This window comes from Mirounga angustirostris, unplaced genomic scaffold (assembly GCF_029215605.1).
Source record: "Mirounga angustirostris isolate CCGP_5_RB_7025 unplaced genomic scaffold, mMirAng1.0.hap1 SCAF_5, whole genome shotgun sequence".
In the NCBI taxonomy this organism is placed as follows: Eukaryota; Metazoa; Chordata; class Mammalia; order Carnivora; family Phocidae; genus Mirounga; species Mirounga angustirostris.
Genome location: NW_026991713.1, coordinates 57,756,523 through 57,772,547, shown reverse-complemented (window position 1 = coordinate 57,772,547; position 16,025 = coordinate 57,756,523). Strand labels below are relative to the sequence as shown.

The 16,025-nt window shown below is 45.4% G+C and overlaps 1 protein-coding gene across 6 annotated transcripts in view; it reads right to left on the bottom strand.

The window, feature by feature from the left end:
- Positions 1–16,025, bottom strand: part of BAZ2A (bromodomain adjacent to zinc finger domain 2A) — a 35,036-nt gene that overhangs the window by 9,785 nt on the left and 9,226 nt on the right. For all 6 annotated transcript variants that reach the window (XM_045873171.2, XM_054507007.2, XM_045873172.3 and 3 more), the window contains 10 exons: positions 9,485–9,622; positions 7,317–7,910; positions 6,241–6,426; positions 5,383–5,601; positions 4,435–4,935; positions 4,233–4,293; positions 3,074–3,182; positions 2,198–2,299; positions 1,829–2,039; positions 228–328 (listed from right to left, as the gene is read on the bottom strand). In XM_045873171.2, the coding sequence (XP_045729127.1) occupies positions 228–328; positions 1,829–2,039; positions 2,198–2,299; positions 3,074–3,182; positions 4,233–4,293; positions 4,435–4,935; positions 5,383–5,601; positions 6,241–6,426; positions 7,317–7,910; positions 9,485–9,620 (2,220 nt within the window). In that variant the 5' untranslated portion in view covers positions 9,621–9,622. The remainder of the gene's footprint in view (positions 1–227; positions 329–1,828; positions 2,040–2,197; positions 2,300–3,073; positions 3,183–4,232; positions 4,294–4,434; positions 4,936–5,382; positions 5,602–6,240; positions 6,427–7,316; positions 7,911–9,484; positions 9,623–16,025) is intronic.

The following is a 16,025-nucleotide window of genomic DNA, read 5'->3' as shown; positions in this document are numbered from 1 at the left end:
CAATTCTCTCACCCTGGAGATGCCCACATGATTCTTGAACAAGCCCAATTCTCTAAATCAAGCCCCCCCCCACGCCCCCGCCGCAAATTCCAGGTACGAAGGTATGCTGCTACATGAGGGGAGGCGGGGCGATGGGGAGGTGGCAAATGTAGGAGAAGGAAGAAGAGATGATGAAGCGGACTGTAGGAAAAGTTAACCCACTGTGTAATCTCTCTGATGTCCCTCACCTGCCCTTGGATAGTAGGCTGACACTCTCCTCGTTGTACCTTCTGCTTCATCTTCTTCTTGATTTTATTCATCTTTGCTTTATCCTCCTCATTCAGTGCTTCTGTGAGGGCAGAAAGAGAAATGAAGAGTGAGGCAGGCAGATTGATCTCCAGCATCCAGAGCAGCACATTCCTGTCACAAAGCTGACTTCCTAAGCAGCTCCCTGAAGAATCTAGTTTTGTTTTTTGGTATATATAATAACATGTTGGGGAGAAAAATGTTGAAGAGACACCTGCTGTGGGGTAGCACAAAGAACTCAAAACTCTCCTGCCCAGAAGTCCCAGCCCCTGGAACAGATTAGACTACTTTAGAAGGGGTCTTAGAGGCCGCAATGGCAGAATAGCCTTGTAACCTGTCTCCTTCCCAGGCTACCTGGCAGGGGCAGCAACCCACAGACTGATTTCAGAGCAAAGAAAGAAAACAAAACCAAACTACCAGGGAAAAAGGGTGGTCTCCAAAGTTGGAAGCACCAATTAAAAAGAATGTGCCAGAAAGAAAGGGCTCAAATAATGGATACCTCAGTAGAATCGGATCAACACTGACATAGCTATTGCTTATGCTCAGTTCTTATGCCCTGCTCTACCAAAAAAATATAAATTTCTCTGCTTTTGTAAGACTGAATATTGAAGTGGAATGCTGAAAACAACAGTGTGTGTTAGAATTGATGTTTTTGATAGGATAGTACCTATTCTATTCTGGCATGGACACACCACCACCATGTCCATACAGCAACGCCCTAAGTTAGACAGATACTACCTACAGATAACCCAGTATAGGCTTCTAGTACAATGTAAGTGTCTTGCTCCAGGTCATATGGTCAGAATGTGGCAGAGCTGCAACTCTGAACAGGAGTGAGAAGACTCCAAATTTTTTCAAACTCTTCATACTATATCAGGGTAAATGCAATATCTGCTGAAAAATTACACATTTCCTACCTGTCTATCCATTAAAACAGTGCCAATTATCTTTGGATTCAGATGTGAATTCTGAACCTCTGTGATGGTAGCAATGAGTAAGGGTAAAGTGCACAACCCAAACCAATAAGCCAAGGAGCTGAAAAATGGCAAGAAAGGACATGGAAGCCCTCTCTTCCCCTATCAACGTCTGGGGACCGACCACCCAAGGCTCCACTAGTATAAGCAATTCAAGAAGAAACAGGTTGCTGAAGTACCACAAAAGTGCTGGGACCTTGGTGCTGCTTTCTAGGGAGGGGAAGGTGATTCAGATTCATTCTTTCCAGATAATTGTCAGTCATGCTCCTGGGAAACCCAGGCATTAGTAATTCCTCAACATTTCCAGAACTTCAGGGGCACTGGGTGGCTCAGTCGGTTAAGCACCTGCCTTCAGCTCAGGTCATGATCCCAGAGTCCTGGGATCGAGCCCCGCAGTGGGCTCCCTGCTCAGTGGAGTCTGCTTCTCCCTCCCCCTCTCCCTCTGCTCGTGCTCTCTCTCTCACTCTAATAAATAAGTAAAAATCTTAAAATAAAAAAACAAACAAAAAAATGCATTTCCAATACTTCACAGAGCAAGCAGAATCCTAACATAAGAGACACCACTGTACCTTGGGCCTCCAGTTTCTTTAGGAGGCGGTTATCTGTCTTATTCAGCAGCTCAGTGATTTTGACCTTGGGTGGCCGACCTCGTCCCCGTTTCACCTTGGGGACTTCCTTAGTCTTGGCCTTCTCAGTGTTTCGAGGTCGGCCCCGTTTCCCAGTAATTGCCTGAATCCTGGATGGGATCTCCTCTGCTGAGAGCTGTACCCACTGCAAGCCCTAAGGTAATGAAGAAGACTATTACAACGTGAGGGTGCAAGCCACCATATCCTCTGAATCATTAAATGCCCCAGACCCTCCAAACCCCACAAGAAGCTACAGCTTCTCCACCGACTCTTTCTCAGAGACAAAAGCATATTTAACCCTGGGGTGTGCACCTCTGGCGTGTCTCTCTCTTCAAAGAAATCTCCAACAGGCATACGGGGACTGAAACTGAAGTGCTCACGGCGTACATTGTGTACCACGTTGCGGCTCAGGTACTAAAAGGAGGAGGCAAAGTGGCATTAATGAAGTCACAGCCCTATCATGCCTTTGTCCAGCAATAGCACAAACAGAACAGGCCAAAGAGCAGAAAATGCTAGCCTGTTGCCCCTGGGCCCAAGAAAGGAGTCTGTGCTTCCATTAAAATGCCCATGAAATGGAATACGAAGCTTCAGCAAAGCTTGAGTAGTTACATCCTTGTGAAAAGGCATTAAATTATTTCTGTATATTATATAGTAGGTCCCCTCACTTCTTAGAGAATAGCAAATCTAGCTGCTTTGTACAAATGAAGAGCTTATCCAAAGATTTTCTCCCTTTACCTCATATTTCTTAGAAATTTAATGTGTATACGTTGTCTGTTTTCCTATGACTTTTAGCTCAAGCAACATAAATATCAGTACTTTTTCTTTCTTAGATGTAGTTAAAAAAAAAAAAAAATTCTGTTTAAAGACAGAAAGGGATTAAATTTTTTTTTTTCCCTAAAGCTTTCTTGAAGGTCAGGGGCTTTCTCTATGAAAAAGTAGTAAATAGTTCCTGTAACGTGTGAAGCCGTAGCTGGCCTTAAATCATCCTTTCTGGCTAAGGGTAGAATAGCGAATACTAGTATATATTGTTCGGGCTGCTTTTAGTTTCTCTTAATCAAAATTTAATTAGATGATAGAATTCAAAAACTTGTATACATGTTCCTACTTGGTGTACTGATAATCATTTGAAAGTAAAGACTTTGTCATACATTACAAAGAAAAAAAAAATGCCCATGAAAGCTACATTACCTTGATCACTTCTGGAAACTGTTTCATCCTCTTCCCACAGGGGCCATAATACCATGTCTCCCCTTGCCATCGGTGGCTACCCTTCTTGATGCGCACCTCTCTCCGCCACCTGCCAGAGAAGCACACGTGCCCTGCTGCCAGGTCACACCCCTACCCACAGCCAAGCCATCCCAGGAGCCAAGCCCAGAGATGACCCTCCCAGCATCTATCTTACTAGAACTGCAGGTAGATGCAAACACAGCGGGAGACACAAGCTTGGCAGGCAGGCAGGCCTGAGCTCTACAAATCCCTCAGGGCCTGGGGGGTGGGGGTAGCAATACACCAAAATGCACAGGCCCAGAAAGACCTCCACCCTGCTTTTACAAGGTCAGTGTGATGAGCAGCCAGGAATCCCCCCCCAATGCCATTCAAGGCAATTGCTGGGTTTCCGACGAAGAGGATGAAGACTTGGAATAAAGGCAGAAGAGACGGGGGGGGGGGGGGGGGGGGGCAAGCAGAAGGATAAACTTGCTGCTGACTCCATAAAATGACTCTGTAGGCCAAGGTTTAGTAAGGAACTCTGTGTTCTGAGAAACAGATTATTCTAAGACTAAGCCTTATCTTTCTCTCAAAACTTTAAGCAGAACTCAGACTTGGTGACCACAAGTTGCCTAGAGGGGTGGGGGTGGGGACAATCAGGAAGGCAGTCATTCTTATGAGGCCTTTGGTGTCAACTGGCTTGCTCATTCTGGTCACATACTGTTCCTGTCCTTACCTTGCCAAAGAGCATTTAAAAAAAAAAAATCCCAATTCATCAAGACTTAGCCACTCCCCACTCACTGCTATCCCTTCTCTAAGCATATAAAACTCGTCAGCTAATTTGGGTATCTGAGCTCTAGGGTCACCAGCTGGGTTTGGAAAAGATAACAGCTGCAGCCCCTGGAGCAAAAATCCGAATGGCCACAAGGTGAGGAAAGAATAGGTGAGGGGAGGCAGATCTTGGGAGAAGGAGGAAAGCCTAAGAATCTCAGGCATTACCATTGCAGATAACTGTCCTTTAATCCATTCTTGCCAAGCCCATTCCTCTCCATCTCAAATGAGATGACCTCTCTTCCCTTCTTCCTAAAGTCATTCATTAAATTTGTCAAGGTCAATGTATGTAGCAAACTAGAGCATTTACCCATGTTGGAGGGGAAGACGAACTTCTTCTGGGGTGGCAATACGTCTCCTCAGGACATCACCTTGAGAGGAAGATGGGGGATACCCAACTTAAGAATTCAAGCAAAACAGTGAAACTGGCCAGCAGGGAAGGGCTAAATGCCACACAGGACAAAAACTTTTCTTTAAACTGGCTAGGAATGGAACAGAATCTGGACACTCACCACTACCAGAAGTAGTGACTCCTTCTCCAGTGATCTCTTCCAGGTCAGTGGTGGTTTCAGGGAAGGTGTTGACATCCTTATCTGCTGGGGAGGCTGTTGGGAGGACAGCTACTGGGGAAGCTGCAGGGGACACTTTTGGGGAGGTCACTGGGGAGCCTGTCAAGGAGACTTCTGAGGAGACTGGTGGGAGGGCTGCTGAGGAAGTTGGAGAGACAGCTGGGAAGGCTGCTGGGGAGATGACTGGGGAAATTTCCGGGGAGACTGCTGGCGAAACCGCTGGGGAGACTTCTGGAGAGATTTCCAGGGAGGCTGCTGGCGAAACTGCCAGGGAGATTGCCGGGGAGGCTGTTGGCGGGACTGCTGGTGAAGTTGCTGGATGGAGCTGAATAGTGGATGACTGGTCAGAGGCTGGCTGGGTCAGAGGTGGTGGGAAGTCTGAAGCCTGAGTCTCCATTTCTTCCTGTTCTGCATCACTACCATTATTCAGGTCAAAGCTGTTATCTAGAATGCAAAGGGACAAAATGGGTAAGGAAAAATGGTGTCCTACAAAACAAGAGAATCTACTCAGTCAAACCTGGACTAAGCTAAACAGAGTTACTTAAGAGGACTTTTCCCTAGGGTTGGAAAACATGAAGTAGCCTCTGGCTGTCCTCCCCAGCCATTCATGAAGGTTAAAGGGTAACCTTCTGTATTCACTGTGTGAAGTACTTTTTACCTGGAGCCAATAAGTAAGGCCTTTGGCCACCTTTTTACTGCAAACTCCAAGTCCTACAGGTTCTGGGCACAGGGCAGACAGAAGTCAGAGTGAGCAGCCTGTGCCTTTTTTAGTCCCCACGATAGCCCCCTCTCCTCCCAGTAAGGCACCCACCCCTAAGACCCTAACTATGGAACTGGTTCTCTCACCTGTTCTCAGGCCAAAGACTCTTTGTCCTACCTCTCTTCACTTACCTTGCAGGACAGACTCCCCAAGGACAGGTGGAGAGGTGGGGCTGGCAAAGATAGAGGCTGAAGTTTGACTGTCATCTGCCAGGAGACTGAAGGCAGTGGCGTTATTGAGGGAAGGGCAATCAAGGGCAGAAATCACAGGGCTGTCCTCAAGAGGCAGCTTGTCCTCTGCACCCATCAGCTCCGTGTCATCTATACCATAGAGTCCTCCACTCACTGGCTCTTCAGGAGGTGGAAAAATCAGAAAACAAGATTTAAGAAATACTGGTCTCACTATATCCCAATTCTAGTTAGTTCACATCATGTTAAGGTTCTTTCTAATATTAAATTAAGGAAATTTTACAACTCTCTCCCTGAAACAGTAAAGTCACCAGGCTATAGGGATTGTAAAAGCTTGAAGTAGAAATGAAGGGCAAAGCACTGGCTCAATATCAACCCAAAGATCAACACAAAATTCTAGCATCCACCTTAAAATCGGCCTTTCTTATATTTCAGTGGGGCAAAAGGTAATTGTTCACTGGCAACAGTTTTCTGTTAGAGAAATCTCTATTAGAGATAGTTAGACCCAAACAGCCCAACTGTGTGGTAATAAGTCCTTATCCAGTGATTTATTACAGCCCAGGGCTCCTGGCCAAAAGGAACACTGGGAGAGAACCTGGGAAATGAACCAATTCAGCTCAGAGTGCAGTTGGCCTAGTCAGCCAGTGGGATGAAACTGTGGTCGGCCACAGGATTATTTGGATTTGGGCCCCAATGCTCCAAATTCCTCAATACTTTCCCTGGTTTACCATCTCTTCTAGGTGATAGAAGCTGGCTACCTTTTGCATGGACAAATTGAAGGGAGCCAGCCTCTAAGCCTACCCGGTGCCAGAGGGTTGAAGGGCTCCAGAGAGACTTCACTGAGGATTGGAGTGTCTTCCAGTTGATCAGGAAGATGTGAAGGATCATCTAAGCAGCTCACTGTGGGGTCAGGGACCAAGACTGAGACCTCCTGGTGTAATGATTCCACAGAAGGGACAGAGCCATTGTAGCCACACATCTTCAGTTCTAGGAAATCCCAGAAAAGAGCAAAAGTCAAAATCAGTGCCTTCAACTGGCTCATTCAGCTGTAGCAGGCAGGCAGTCTTTGCTAGTGGGATGTTCACTCTTCAGTAATCCTAAGTATCAGTCCTATGTTGGGTTCCAATCATACCAAGATACTCTAGTGAGCAACGCTAATAAAACCCTATAGCAGGTAAAGAGAGGAGAAAGGAGAGCAGGGTCTGAGACAAGAACCCCATCATGTTCTCAGCTATGTTCCCCATCCAGTGGGAACAGGTGGTAAACAGAGAAAATACCCTGTGATTTTATAGGGTGGTCGCCCTTATATTTGGAATCAATGCCAAAATAAGCATTTATAAATTTTGAGGAAAGAGGAGAGGAACTGTCATATGTACCAATGCTAACAACAACAACAACAGCAACAACAACAACAGGAAACTGAGTAGACAAGCAATGTTATGCTATGCCTGCTTCCTTCCCTCCTTCAGGTGCCAATCACTACTAGGGCTCAGCCCACTTTAGCAGCCCAGTCTGGCCTTGCCATAGTCAAGTCAAATTGGCTTCAATGCCCTCTGCTAATGCCCCAACCCCTTCCTATATTTTGGAAGAAGCCCTTCTCGATGCAGGGTGTCTGTTGGGGCTGTTTTGGGCTCGCCCACCTGCCCTCTCCAGGCCAGCAGCTCTGCATGAGCTTGAAATAATTTGCACTCCCACTCGCGCGAGCTGGTGCTGCTGCCACAAAAACACCAGCCACTTGGCTCTGCTAATCACCAACATGCAAATCAGCCTCCACTGCAGAGAGCTGGAAAGACAAGTTTTCCTCACCTCAAAAAGCCACTGCCCCCCATAGCCCCATTTTTCCTCTCCCAGCCCAGCTCACAGACCCAGAGTTATACCTGGCTGCTCTTCTTCCAGCTCCAGGCTGCCTACCAAGCCAGTGCCATTCTCTGCCACAACTGATGTCAGCTCCTTTTCTGCCGCCTCATCAGGATGGATACCACTGCCTACTTCCTGGGAGGGTGCAAAGGTCTGGATGCTGGATCCCAACATAGGAGAAGTCTGTGGGGAGGTGAAAAAACTAGGGGGTCCATTGGGCATCACCTCAAAATTCTGGTCAGGAAAGGAATCATACAGTTCCTGTGAGTCAAAGTTAAGCCCCATGGGACTCTGGGTACCGTTGGCCCAGAACTCTTGGCTCCCAGCCCGAAGGTTAGTGTTGTGACTTGGGGATGAAGGTTGCCGGCTGCCCCCAAGGATGCCGTTGAGTGGGTATTGTCCCCCCGAGAACTGGGAGAGAAGGGGTGGGTCCTTGAGGTTGCTGCCAGGATTGGCAGATGGGTACTGCGAGTAGTTCCAGAGACAGTCGTAGGCCACGCTGGGGTGATGGAGGTGTGAGGTGCTGGAGGAGTGGGGAGCAGAGTTCAAAATCCCTGAAGTAGTAGTGTGAGATACAGTAGATAAGCCATTAACATTCACATCCCCATTCAAACCTGGCAGAGAAAGAGGGAAAGGGTCAGTTACAGATATGTACGCAAGAAATTCTACCACTTCTACCAAAAGCACAGCACTGACTAGAAAAAGGGAAGGTGAAGGGGAGGGGGATTCCCCCTCTGCTATATTTATAGCTTTTCAGTCTCCAGGGAACACCAAACCCAGATGCTCCTGGATGTAAGCTTAGCAACTGCTTCTGAGGCTGCTGAGTAGGGGGCTGGGGAGCTCTCCTGGCCTATCAGAGGAGCGACCAGTAGAGAGCTGGCTGCTGCTGATGCTCAGGGCTTTTTATTTTTTTTAAATGAAGCTGCTTGCAGACTCCCTACAGTGACTTGCATTCTTCTCCACCCTCACTCCCTAGAGGAATTCTTCCCTTGGAGTGGCATGACTGAATTCTCCAGGCCCCCCTTACCCCAGAGCCCGTTTGGCCCTGCAGTGGCACCAGAAGGGACAGCCGCCACCTCACTGGCACATGCAGATCCAGCACTTTGTGCTGGGCTAAGAATAGAATCTGCAGTCACCACAGCGGCAAGATCCCAACTCAGAAGGCTGGGCTTGGCCCCTCCCCATAGAAACTGGAGGGTAATATTGCAGGGGAGAAATGACTGCATGACCAATGCTACAGACTTCAGGTCTCAACACCAATGGTAACCTCTGGACTGGAGGACAATTCAAATAAAAGGAACCAAGATACTAAAGAAACTGAGGGGGAGGGGGTCCTCCAGTGAAATAAAGGAGCTTCTATCTATCTGCAACCCCCTTAGGGAGAAGAGAAGGCAGAGGTGGTTAAGTATAAACCTATGGCAGTATTTTTCTGCTGTAGGGAAGGAGGAAGCATTTGGGCTTCTCTATGCTTCTAAGTATAAAGTACCTGAAATCCAAGCAAGATTAGAGAAGTACTTGGCAGAGCAATGTACAGAGCAACTGATAAGCCAAATCCAGGAAAAGACCTGATCCTGGCAGCAATACTTCCGTCTGGAATTATAGATGCTTCTCTCTAGGGACCTAGGTAAAAACTCTCTCTGTCCCTCTCTCCTACTCTCAAGGACAGGGGTGGCACAGACTTCAAGTATCTGCCCTCTTCTCTTATTACACAAATTTAAAGGCAAACACATCCCAACCTTCACCCAACCCCTCCACCCCCAATCCTAGGGCTGGCTTCTCTAACCTTTAAAAACAGCTTTTCAGAGGGCCGGACCTTTCTCTCTCTCACGGGTCCAGAAGTGGGTACTGGAAGCAGTAGCCACCTCACCGCTCTCTGGCAGTAGCCAGGGAACAGGGCTGACAGAAGAGCAGACCAAGATGAAAAAGCCAGTATGTTTTTCTAACCCCTTCCCACCTAAGTCAAGACTAAGAGTGCTGCTTCCATAAATCCCTAGAACTTATTCTTAGAAACTTGGTTTCTCTCCAGCAGCTGGAGTTCTGAGGATTTACTTCCTCCCTCCCCACCTGGCAGGAAAAAAGACCTGTTGTGAGGTAGCTAGCCCAGAGGGGAGCCAAATCTTGTCCCATCAACCTGCTCTAAAGGAAGGATGCCCACTCCCTCCCCAGGCCATGTGACCCTCACACTCACTTTTCCCTTGCTGGGGGAAGTTCATGGGAGACCCGTTAGTGTAGAGGCCCTCCCCTGAGGAGGGAGAGGGTTTCAGTCCTGAGGCAGCAGGTGCAGGGGGAAGGCCAGTAAAGTTAAAATGGTCGTTTGCCTCCATTTCTGTAGGAGGGGAGAGAGAGGGGAAAAAAAAAAACACTGGCGGTTAAACAAGATTCTATCACCTGGAATCTTCTAGAGGGAATGCCCCCTCCCTTCCCTCTACTTACCCTTCTCCTACCTATGTATTGGGGGGTATTTCGGGAAGTACAGGTTGAAAAAGAGAAGAGGAGGAGGAAATATACCCGTAACCTGGGCAATGACCCTACAGCCTGGAGTCATCTTCCCCCTGTGTAAACCTCACACTCTTAACTTCTAGTCCAGGTTATCCCTCTATGTTAGATATGATATTATTAACCCTCTATTATAACATTTAACCTTTTCCATCCTTTAGTTTTCCTTCCCCTCAAGGTAAGGCCAGAGTCCCACTTCCATGGGCCACAGAAGGTTCTCAATGCCATCTTTTTGATAAGAAGCCATGGAGATGGGGGTATTGGCAGAAAAAGCATATTTGGTACATATGCTGCTTTGTTTTATCATTATACTTGAGTTAAATAATTTCCATCTTATCCTATCCATAGCCCTAGGCATCTAAAGAAGATAGCAATTACCTTGACAAAGGGATTTGAAAAGAATACGTTTAGGAAAGGTGACCAAAATGGCAAAACTCAAATCATCCAGCAACACTTCTATTCTTTTTCATGGTTTTCTAAGAACACAACTCAGAAACATGTCAGAGCTGGACAACTGACTAGAGGGTGTCCCAAGGAATATTATTCTCTTATACCTATTATGGTTACTTCCTAGTGTTTTGGTTTTGTAGCTTAAATGTAAAGAGTCATGGAAAGAATAGCTGGACATCTTACATTTGTAAAGGGAGTGGCTCCTTGGAGGGGTAGTATGGTTAAAAAGCTTTTCACCCTGTCCTGAATATGAGGTGATATAGTACTAGGAATGAGAAGAAGTCCTTGGTCAGAATATAGTTGACGAAGATAAAAGGGAAGAAACACAGGAAGCAGAAGCCAGAATTATTGGTTAAGTCTGACATATCAATCAGAAACTTATGATGTACTAGTGCATACTAATTTGATATGTAAGAAACATGATCTTCATATAGAAAAAGCAACTCCTTGGGTTACTATGTTTTTAAAAAGGGCAGAAGAATTCAGGTAGAAAGATTTCTTTATCAAGCTCCCAAGATAAGGCAATAAGACCTAGATGATGTTTTAAATAACCTCTTTTTAAAAAGAATCAGAAGTAAAGCTGTTTAAAGAATGAATAAATTGATTAAGAACAGGGGCGCCTGGGTGGCTCAGTGGGTTAATCGTCTGCCTCTGGCCCAGGTCATGATCCCATGGTCCTGGGATCTAGCCCTGCATTGGGCTCTCTGCTCAGCGGGGAGCCTGCTTTTCCTTCTCCCTCTGCCTCCCCCCCACCCGGCATTTGCTCTCTCGTTCACTCTCTCTCTCAAATAAATAAAATCTTTTAAAAATAAATAAATAAGGGGCGCCTGAGTGGCTCAGTCGTTAAGCGTCTGCCTTCGGCTCAGGTCATGATCTCAGGGTCCTGGGATCGAGCCCCACATCGGGCTCCCTGCTCAGCAGGAAGCCTGCTTCTCCCTCTCCCACTCCCCCTGCTTGTGTTCCCTCTCTCGCTGTGTGTCTTTCTATCAAATAAATAAATAATCTTTAAAAATAAATAAATAAAGGGCGCCTGGGTGGCTCAGTCGGTTAAGCGACTGCCTTCGGCTCAGGTCATGATCCCGGGGTCCTGGGATCGAGTCCCGCGTCAGGCTCCCCACTCTGCAGGGAGCCTGCTTCTCCCTCTCCCACTCCCCCTGCTTGTGTTCCCTCTCTCGCTGTGTCTCTCTGTCAAATAAATAATAAAAATAAAATCTTTAAAAAATAAATAAATAAAAAATAAAAATAAATAAATAGATTAAGAACATGTATGACCACTGCCCAAGATTTGTAAGAATCATGTTCCTAAATATGCTAGATGATGCAAACTAGACACATTAAGTGTTTCGAACATGAAATATAAACTCTGGGGCGCCTGGGTGGCTCAGTCGTTAAGCGTCTGCCTTCGGCTCAGGTCATGATCCCAGAGTCCTGGGATCTTGCCCCGCACCAGGCTCCCTGCTCTGAGGGAAGCCTGCTTCTCCCTCTCCCGCTCCCGCTCCCTCTGCTTGTGTTCTCGCTCTCTGTCAAATAAATAAAATCTTTAAAAAAAAAAAAAAAAAGAAATATAAAACTCCGTATTTATGACATGGTAGCTATAAGATTTTCTAGGCTAAATAGCCTGTCTTTACCTTTATCAATTTTAACTGAAATAAAAAAAAAACAATAAAAGCAATTCATATTTTGTTGACATAAGGGGAAGAAGTTTTTAGGATCGAGTGATTTCCCATCTTCACTCTAAAATAAGCAGCAGAGCTAAACCTGCTGAGCATCAAAGAAACTGGATTTCTACAGAGAAAGACCTCAGGATCTCGGAGGATTTTCCTATCCTACAAGGGCCACTCCTCAGTAATAAGGGGTCCGAAAAATAAGCATCTTGGAATAATAAGCTTCTGAAATGAAAGACATCAAGGGGAAAGTTCATTCCCTAATCCTCTAGGTTAGGTTCCTTCCAAAGCTTACATCACAGAGTAAAGAGGACATGCAATAATTCATTTCGGAAGTCCTAGAAATGCTATTCCTGGAGAGCCAATCTCATCTGATCCCCACCTCTTCCCTTCCCCAGTTTTATGCACAGCCACACCTCCCATGTGTGTGACATATACACCTTCTCTCCTATGTGCACCAAACAATATCCTTCCACTCAATGACAGGCCACAGTTCATTTTTCCATTTTCTATTTGTTTTTTTTTTTTTAAGATTTTATTCATTTGAGAGAGAGAATGAGAGACAGCACAAGAGGGAAGAGGGTCAGAGGGAGAAGCAGACCCCCAGCCGAGCAGGGAGCCCGATGCGGGACTCGATCCCGGGACTCCAGGATCATGACCTGAGCCGAAGGCAGTCGCTTAACCAACTGAGCCACCCAGGCGCCCTTCCATTTTCTATTTGAATCTGTGAGGAAACTAGTGACCTTCTCCTCTCTGCTACTCTGGGAAAGCATAGCATTTCCGGTCTCATAAATTACATACTAATAAGAATAAATGGATGGCTCACAGAAATCAGTTAAGTAAAAGGAATGGGAAGTTATCTAGTGCCTGAGGTCTGTTTCCCCACTAGCCTCTACTGAAGGGTCATCAGAACCACAATCACTTCATTGACAAGAAGCTTCCTAGAAATATAAAATACTCTTTGTGCTGTACAGTGAAAACAGCACAATATAGTGGGCTCTACGTTCAAATCCCAGCTCTACTACCATTAGCTGTGTGACCCTGGACAAGTTACTTAACATTGCTGAGCCTCAGTTTCATCATTAGTAAAAATTTTAGTACCCACCTCCAGGGCCTGGGAGGATAAAAAGATAACCAGACTCAAAAGATCAAAATATAAATATAACTTAAAACCATTACTGGGGGCGCCTGGGTGGCTTAGTCAGTTAAGCATCTGACTCTTGATTTTGGCTCAGGTCATGATCTCAGCATTGTGGGATGGAGCCCTGAGTGGCACTTAGAGCAGAGTCTGCTTGAGATTCTCTCTCTCCCTCTGCCTCCTCACTCCCCCCTTTCTGGCTCTCAAATAATAAAATCTTAAACAACAACAACAAAACCACACACACACACACACACACACACACAAACACCCCAAAACCATTACCAGTACTACAAAAGTAGGAGTAATCCTCCCAGCCACACTTCCTTACACTTGACTCTTAATTTCACATGCACTTAACTATGGGATCACTTATGGCAATGCAAAAATGTGGAGAGCTATTCTAAGCAATAAACCCAGGGTTATTTCATTTTAACCTTCCTACCCAAGATGCTTTTCACAATAATGCCTGAAGGTAAATTATGACCTCCCATCTATGCCCTCCCTCCTACTAAGGAGAACAGGTAAAGCAAAGGAGAATATCTCCCTTAGAACTAATAGGATTTTGGCCAAATGAAAAAAGAAATCAGGGCGCCTGGGTGGCTCAGTTGGTTAAGCGACTGCCTTCGGCTCAGGTCATGATCCTGGAGTCCCGGGATCGAGTCCCACATTAGGCTCCCTGCTCAGCAGGGAGTCTGCTTCTCCCTCTGACCCTCCTCCCTCTCATGCTGTCTCTCATTGTCTCTCTCGCAAATAAATAAAATCTTAAAAAAAAAAAAAAAAGAAAAAAGAAATCAGTCGGCGCCCAACCCCCAGAATAGCAGACAGCTCTCATGACCAGGAAGAACAATCAGGCCAGTACCCAGCCCACTCCCAGTAGTGTGTAAATGGATCTCCTAAGAGACTCTGTGCTTCATTTGTAAGAATTAAGGGACATTGCTCCTTGAGCTTGAAGCAGTAAAGCCCTTGCCACATGGCCAAATAAGGCTGTTTTTCTCAGTCCCAATTGAAGAGCTACTTACTCTGTGGACCTGTGACATGGTTTTAACACAAAAAGGCTGACAATGCACCAAGTGTTGAAATAAGTATTACAGATTTCAACACTGTTGCAGGTGCCCTGGCCAATCCTAACACTCAAGACTTCTGAGGCTAACCCCGAAAGACAAGACACATTAACCATCCAGCCAGACACTTTGGCAGTATCTGCAGCTCTTTGGTTTATTCCTCCCATACAGTATACCAAAGTTCCAAAAATAGAGAGGTTCCTACATTTGGGAGGGGGGAGGGAAGAGGTGGGGAGAGCTTTCAAATGTTTATCTTTATGAAACAGGAAATGCCAATTTTACTGTATAGTAAATAAATCATACCACTATGTTTTAACTCCATAATTGTGAATATTATAAAGGATATTTCTCAACTCTACTCATCTCTGGATTCACGAACCATACTCTCATATAGTGGTTCCTAACCAGGGGTGATTTTGCCTCTGGGGACATTTAGTAATGTTGAAAGGTATATGCTACTGGCATCTAGTAAGTAGAAGCTAGAGATGTTTCTAATGATCCTGCAATACACAAGAGAGCCCACCACAACGAAGCCTCATCTGGCTCAAGATAGCATTCGTGCCAAGGGTGAAAAATCTTGCTATAATAAAAAGCTGCCCCATTCCCCAGTTCCTATCCCCACACCCTGAGGGAGTTAAAAGATGTTCTGAATTTTATATCTAAAAATCCCTTCCTAGAGAAGCTGTCTTCCTCCACCAAGACAGAGTTCAAAATGCCAACCCATGTCTTCTCCAGCGCATTCTGACAGCCTTGGTAACAATCTGCCCTTGGAACTCTGACAGCCTACAGCATGTACGGACTGAGGCTCATTCTCTCAAAATGTGCTTTCTTTAACCCCCTTTCATAGTCAGGGCAATGAGGTAGGAGAATGATGAAAAAAGACTACATAATCTAAGAGCAGCTACTCAAAGACAACTGCCATGTCTAGGCTGCTCAGAACACAAAGATGATTGTTCTCCATTCTTACTTCTTCCAAACTGTGTAGGTTCTACAGCATCAATTGGATATTATGTTGTACCATTATATGTCCAGCACCTAATTTAGGGCTAAGTACATAATAGAACCGAAGGAAATACCTAGACAAATGAATGAGTAAATCTATCTTTTCTGCCACTGCCAGCTTACTCATCCAATAAAAGTTGTGGTTTTTGCTCAGAGAACCCAAAAATTCAGCTTCATTCTTCACAGAGGTAACAATTTCTAGAGGGAAGAGAGGCCCCAAATCTTGACATATTTTAGACAGTTGTCCCCTACAGAAAACAAGGCCTAGAAACAGAGAAGTACTGAGAATGTAAGGGGCAGTAAATTTGAGCTCTAAATTAGTAAAATGTTTTGCTTGATTTAACTGAACACTTAAGGTACACAGGAGGTTTTAAAATATGTGTTGACTGAATAAAGGATATATGATGATCTAGATTAGGTTTTCTGCCACAGTTCTCACTAGTCCCTTCACTGTCAGAGGAATGGAAATGCCTCTGAAATTACAGGACAGTAAAAGCCAAATTCCAGAGGTTGTAACAAGGTTATTTCCCTCGTTCAGCCCTAATTGTTTCTCAGAATTTCAGTTCTAACAGTTAAGGACTCAACCCTTTCCTTCAAGAAGATATCCCACCTCCCCCCACCCCCCCTCCCAAAAAAAACCCTGAGCTGAGCAAGCGGGTTAAGAATCCCATTTAGTGAGGTCATGGAGAGTTCAACCCAAGTAGACCAAAAGTAGTGAGACCACCTTTCTCTTAAGAACCCTCATGTCTTAGTTTTTTGATCAATTTTTGTTAAGGTTAGATTATCCTTTTAGTTTGTAAAATGCCCTCTTAATTATTCTCTGTAACTAGAAGGACAAAACACTAATTAACATATTAACACAATGCTACTTTTACTGCCAGTGACCCAATCTAAGAACAATCTCCAGAGCTCATC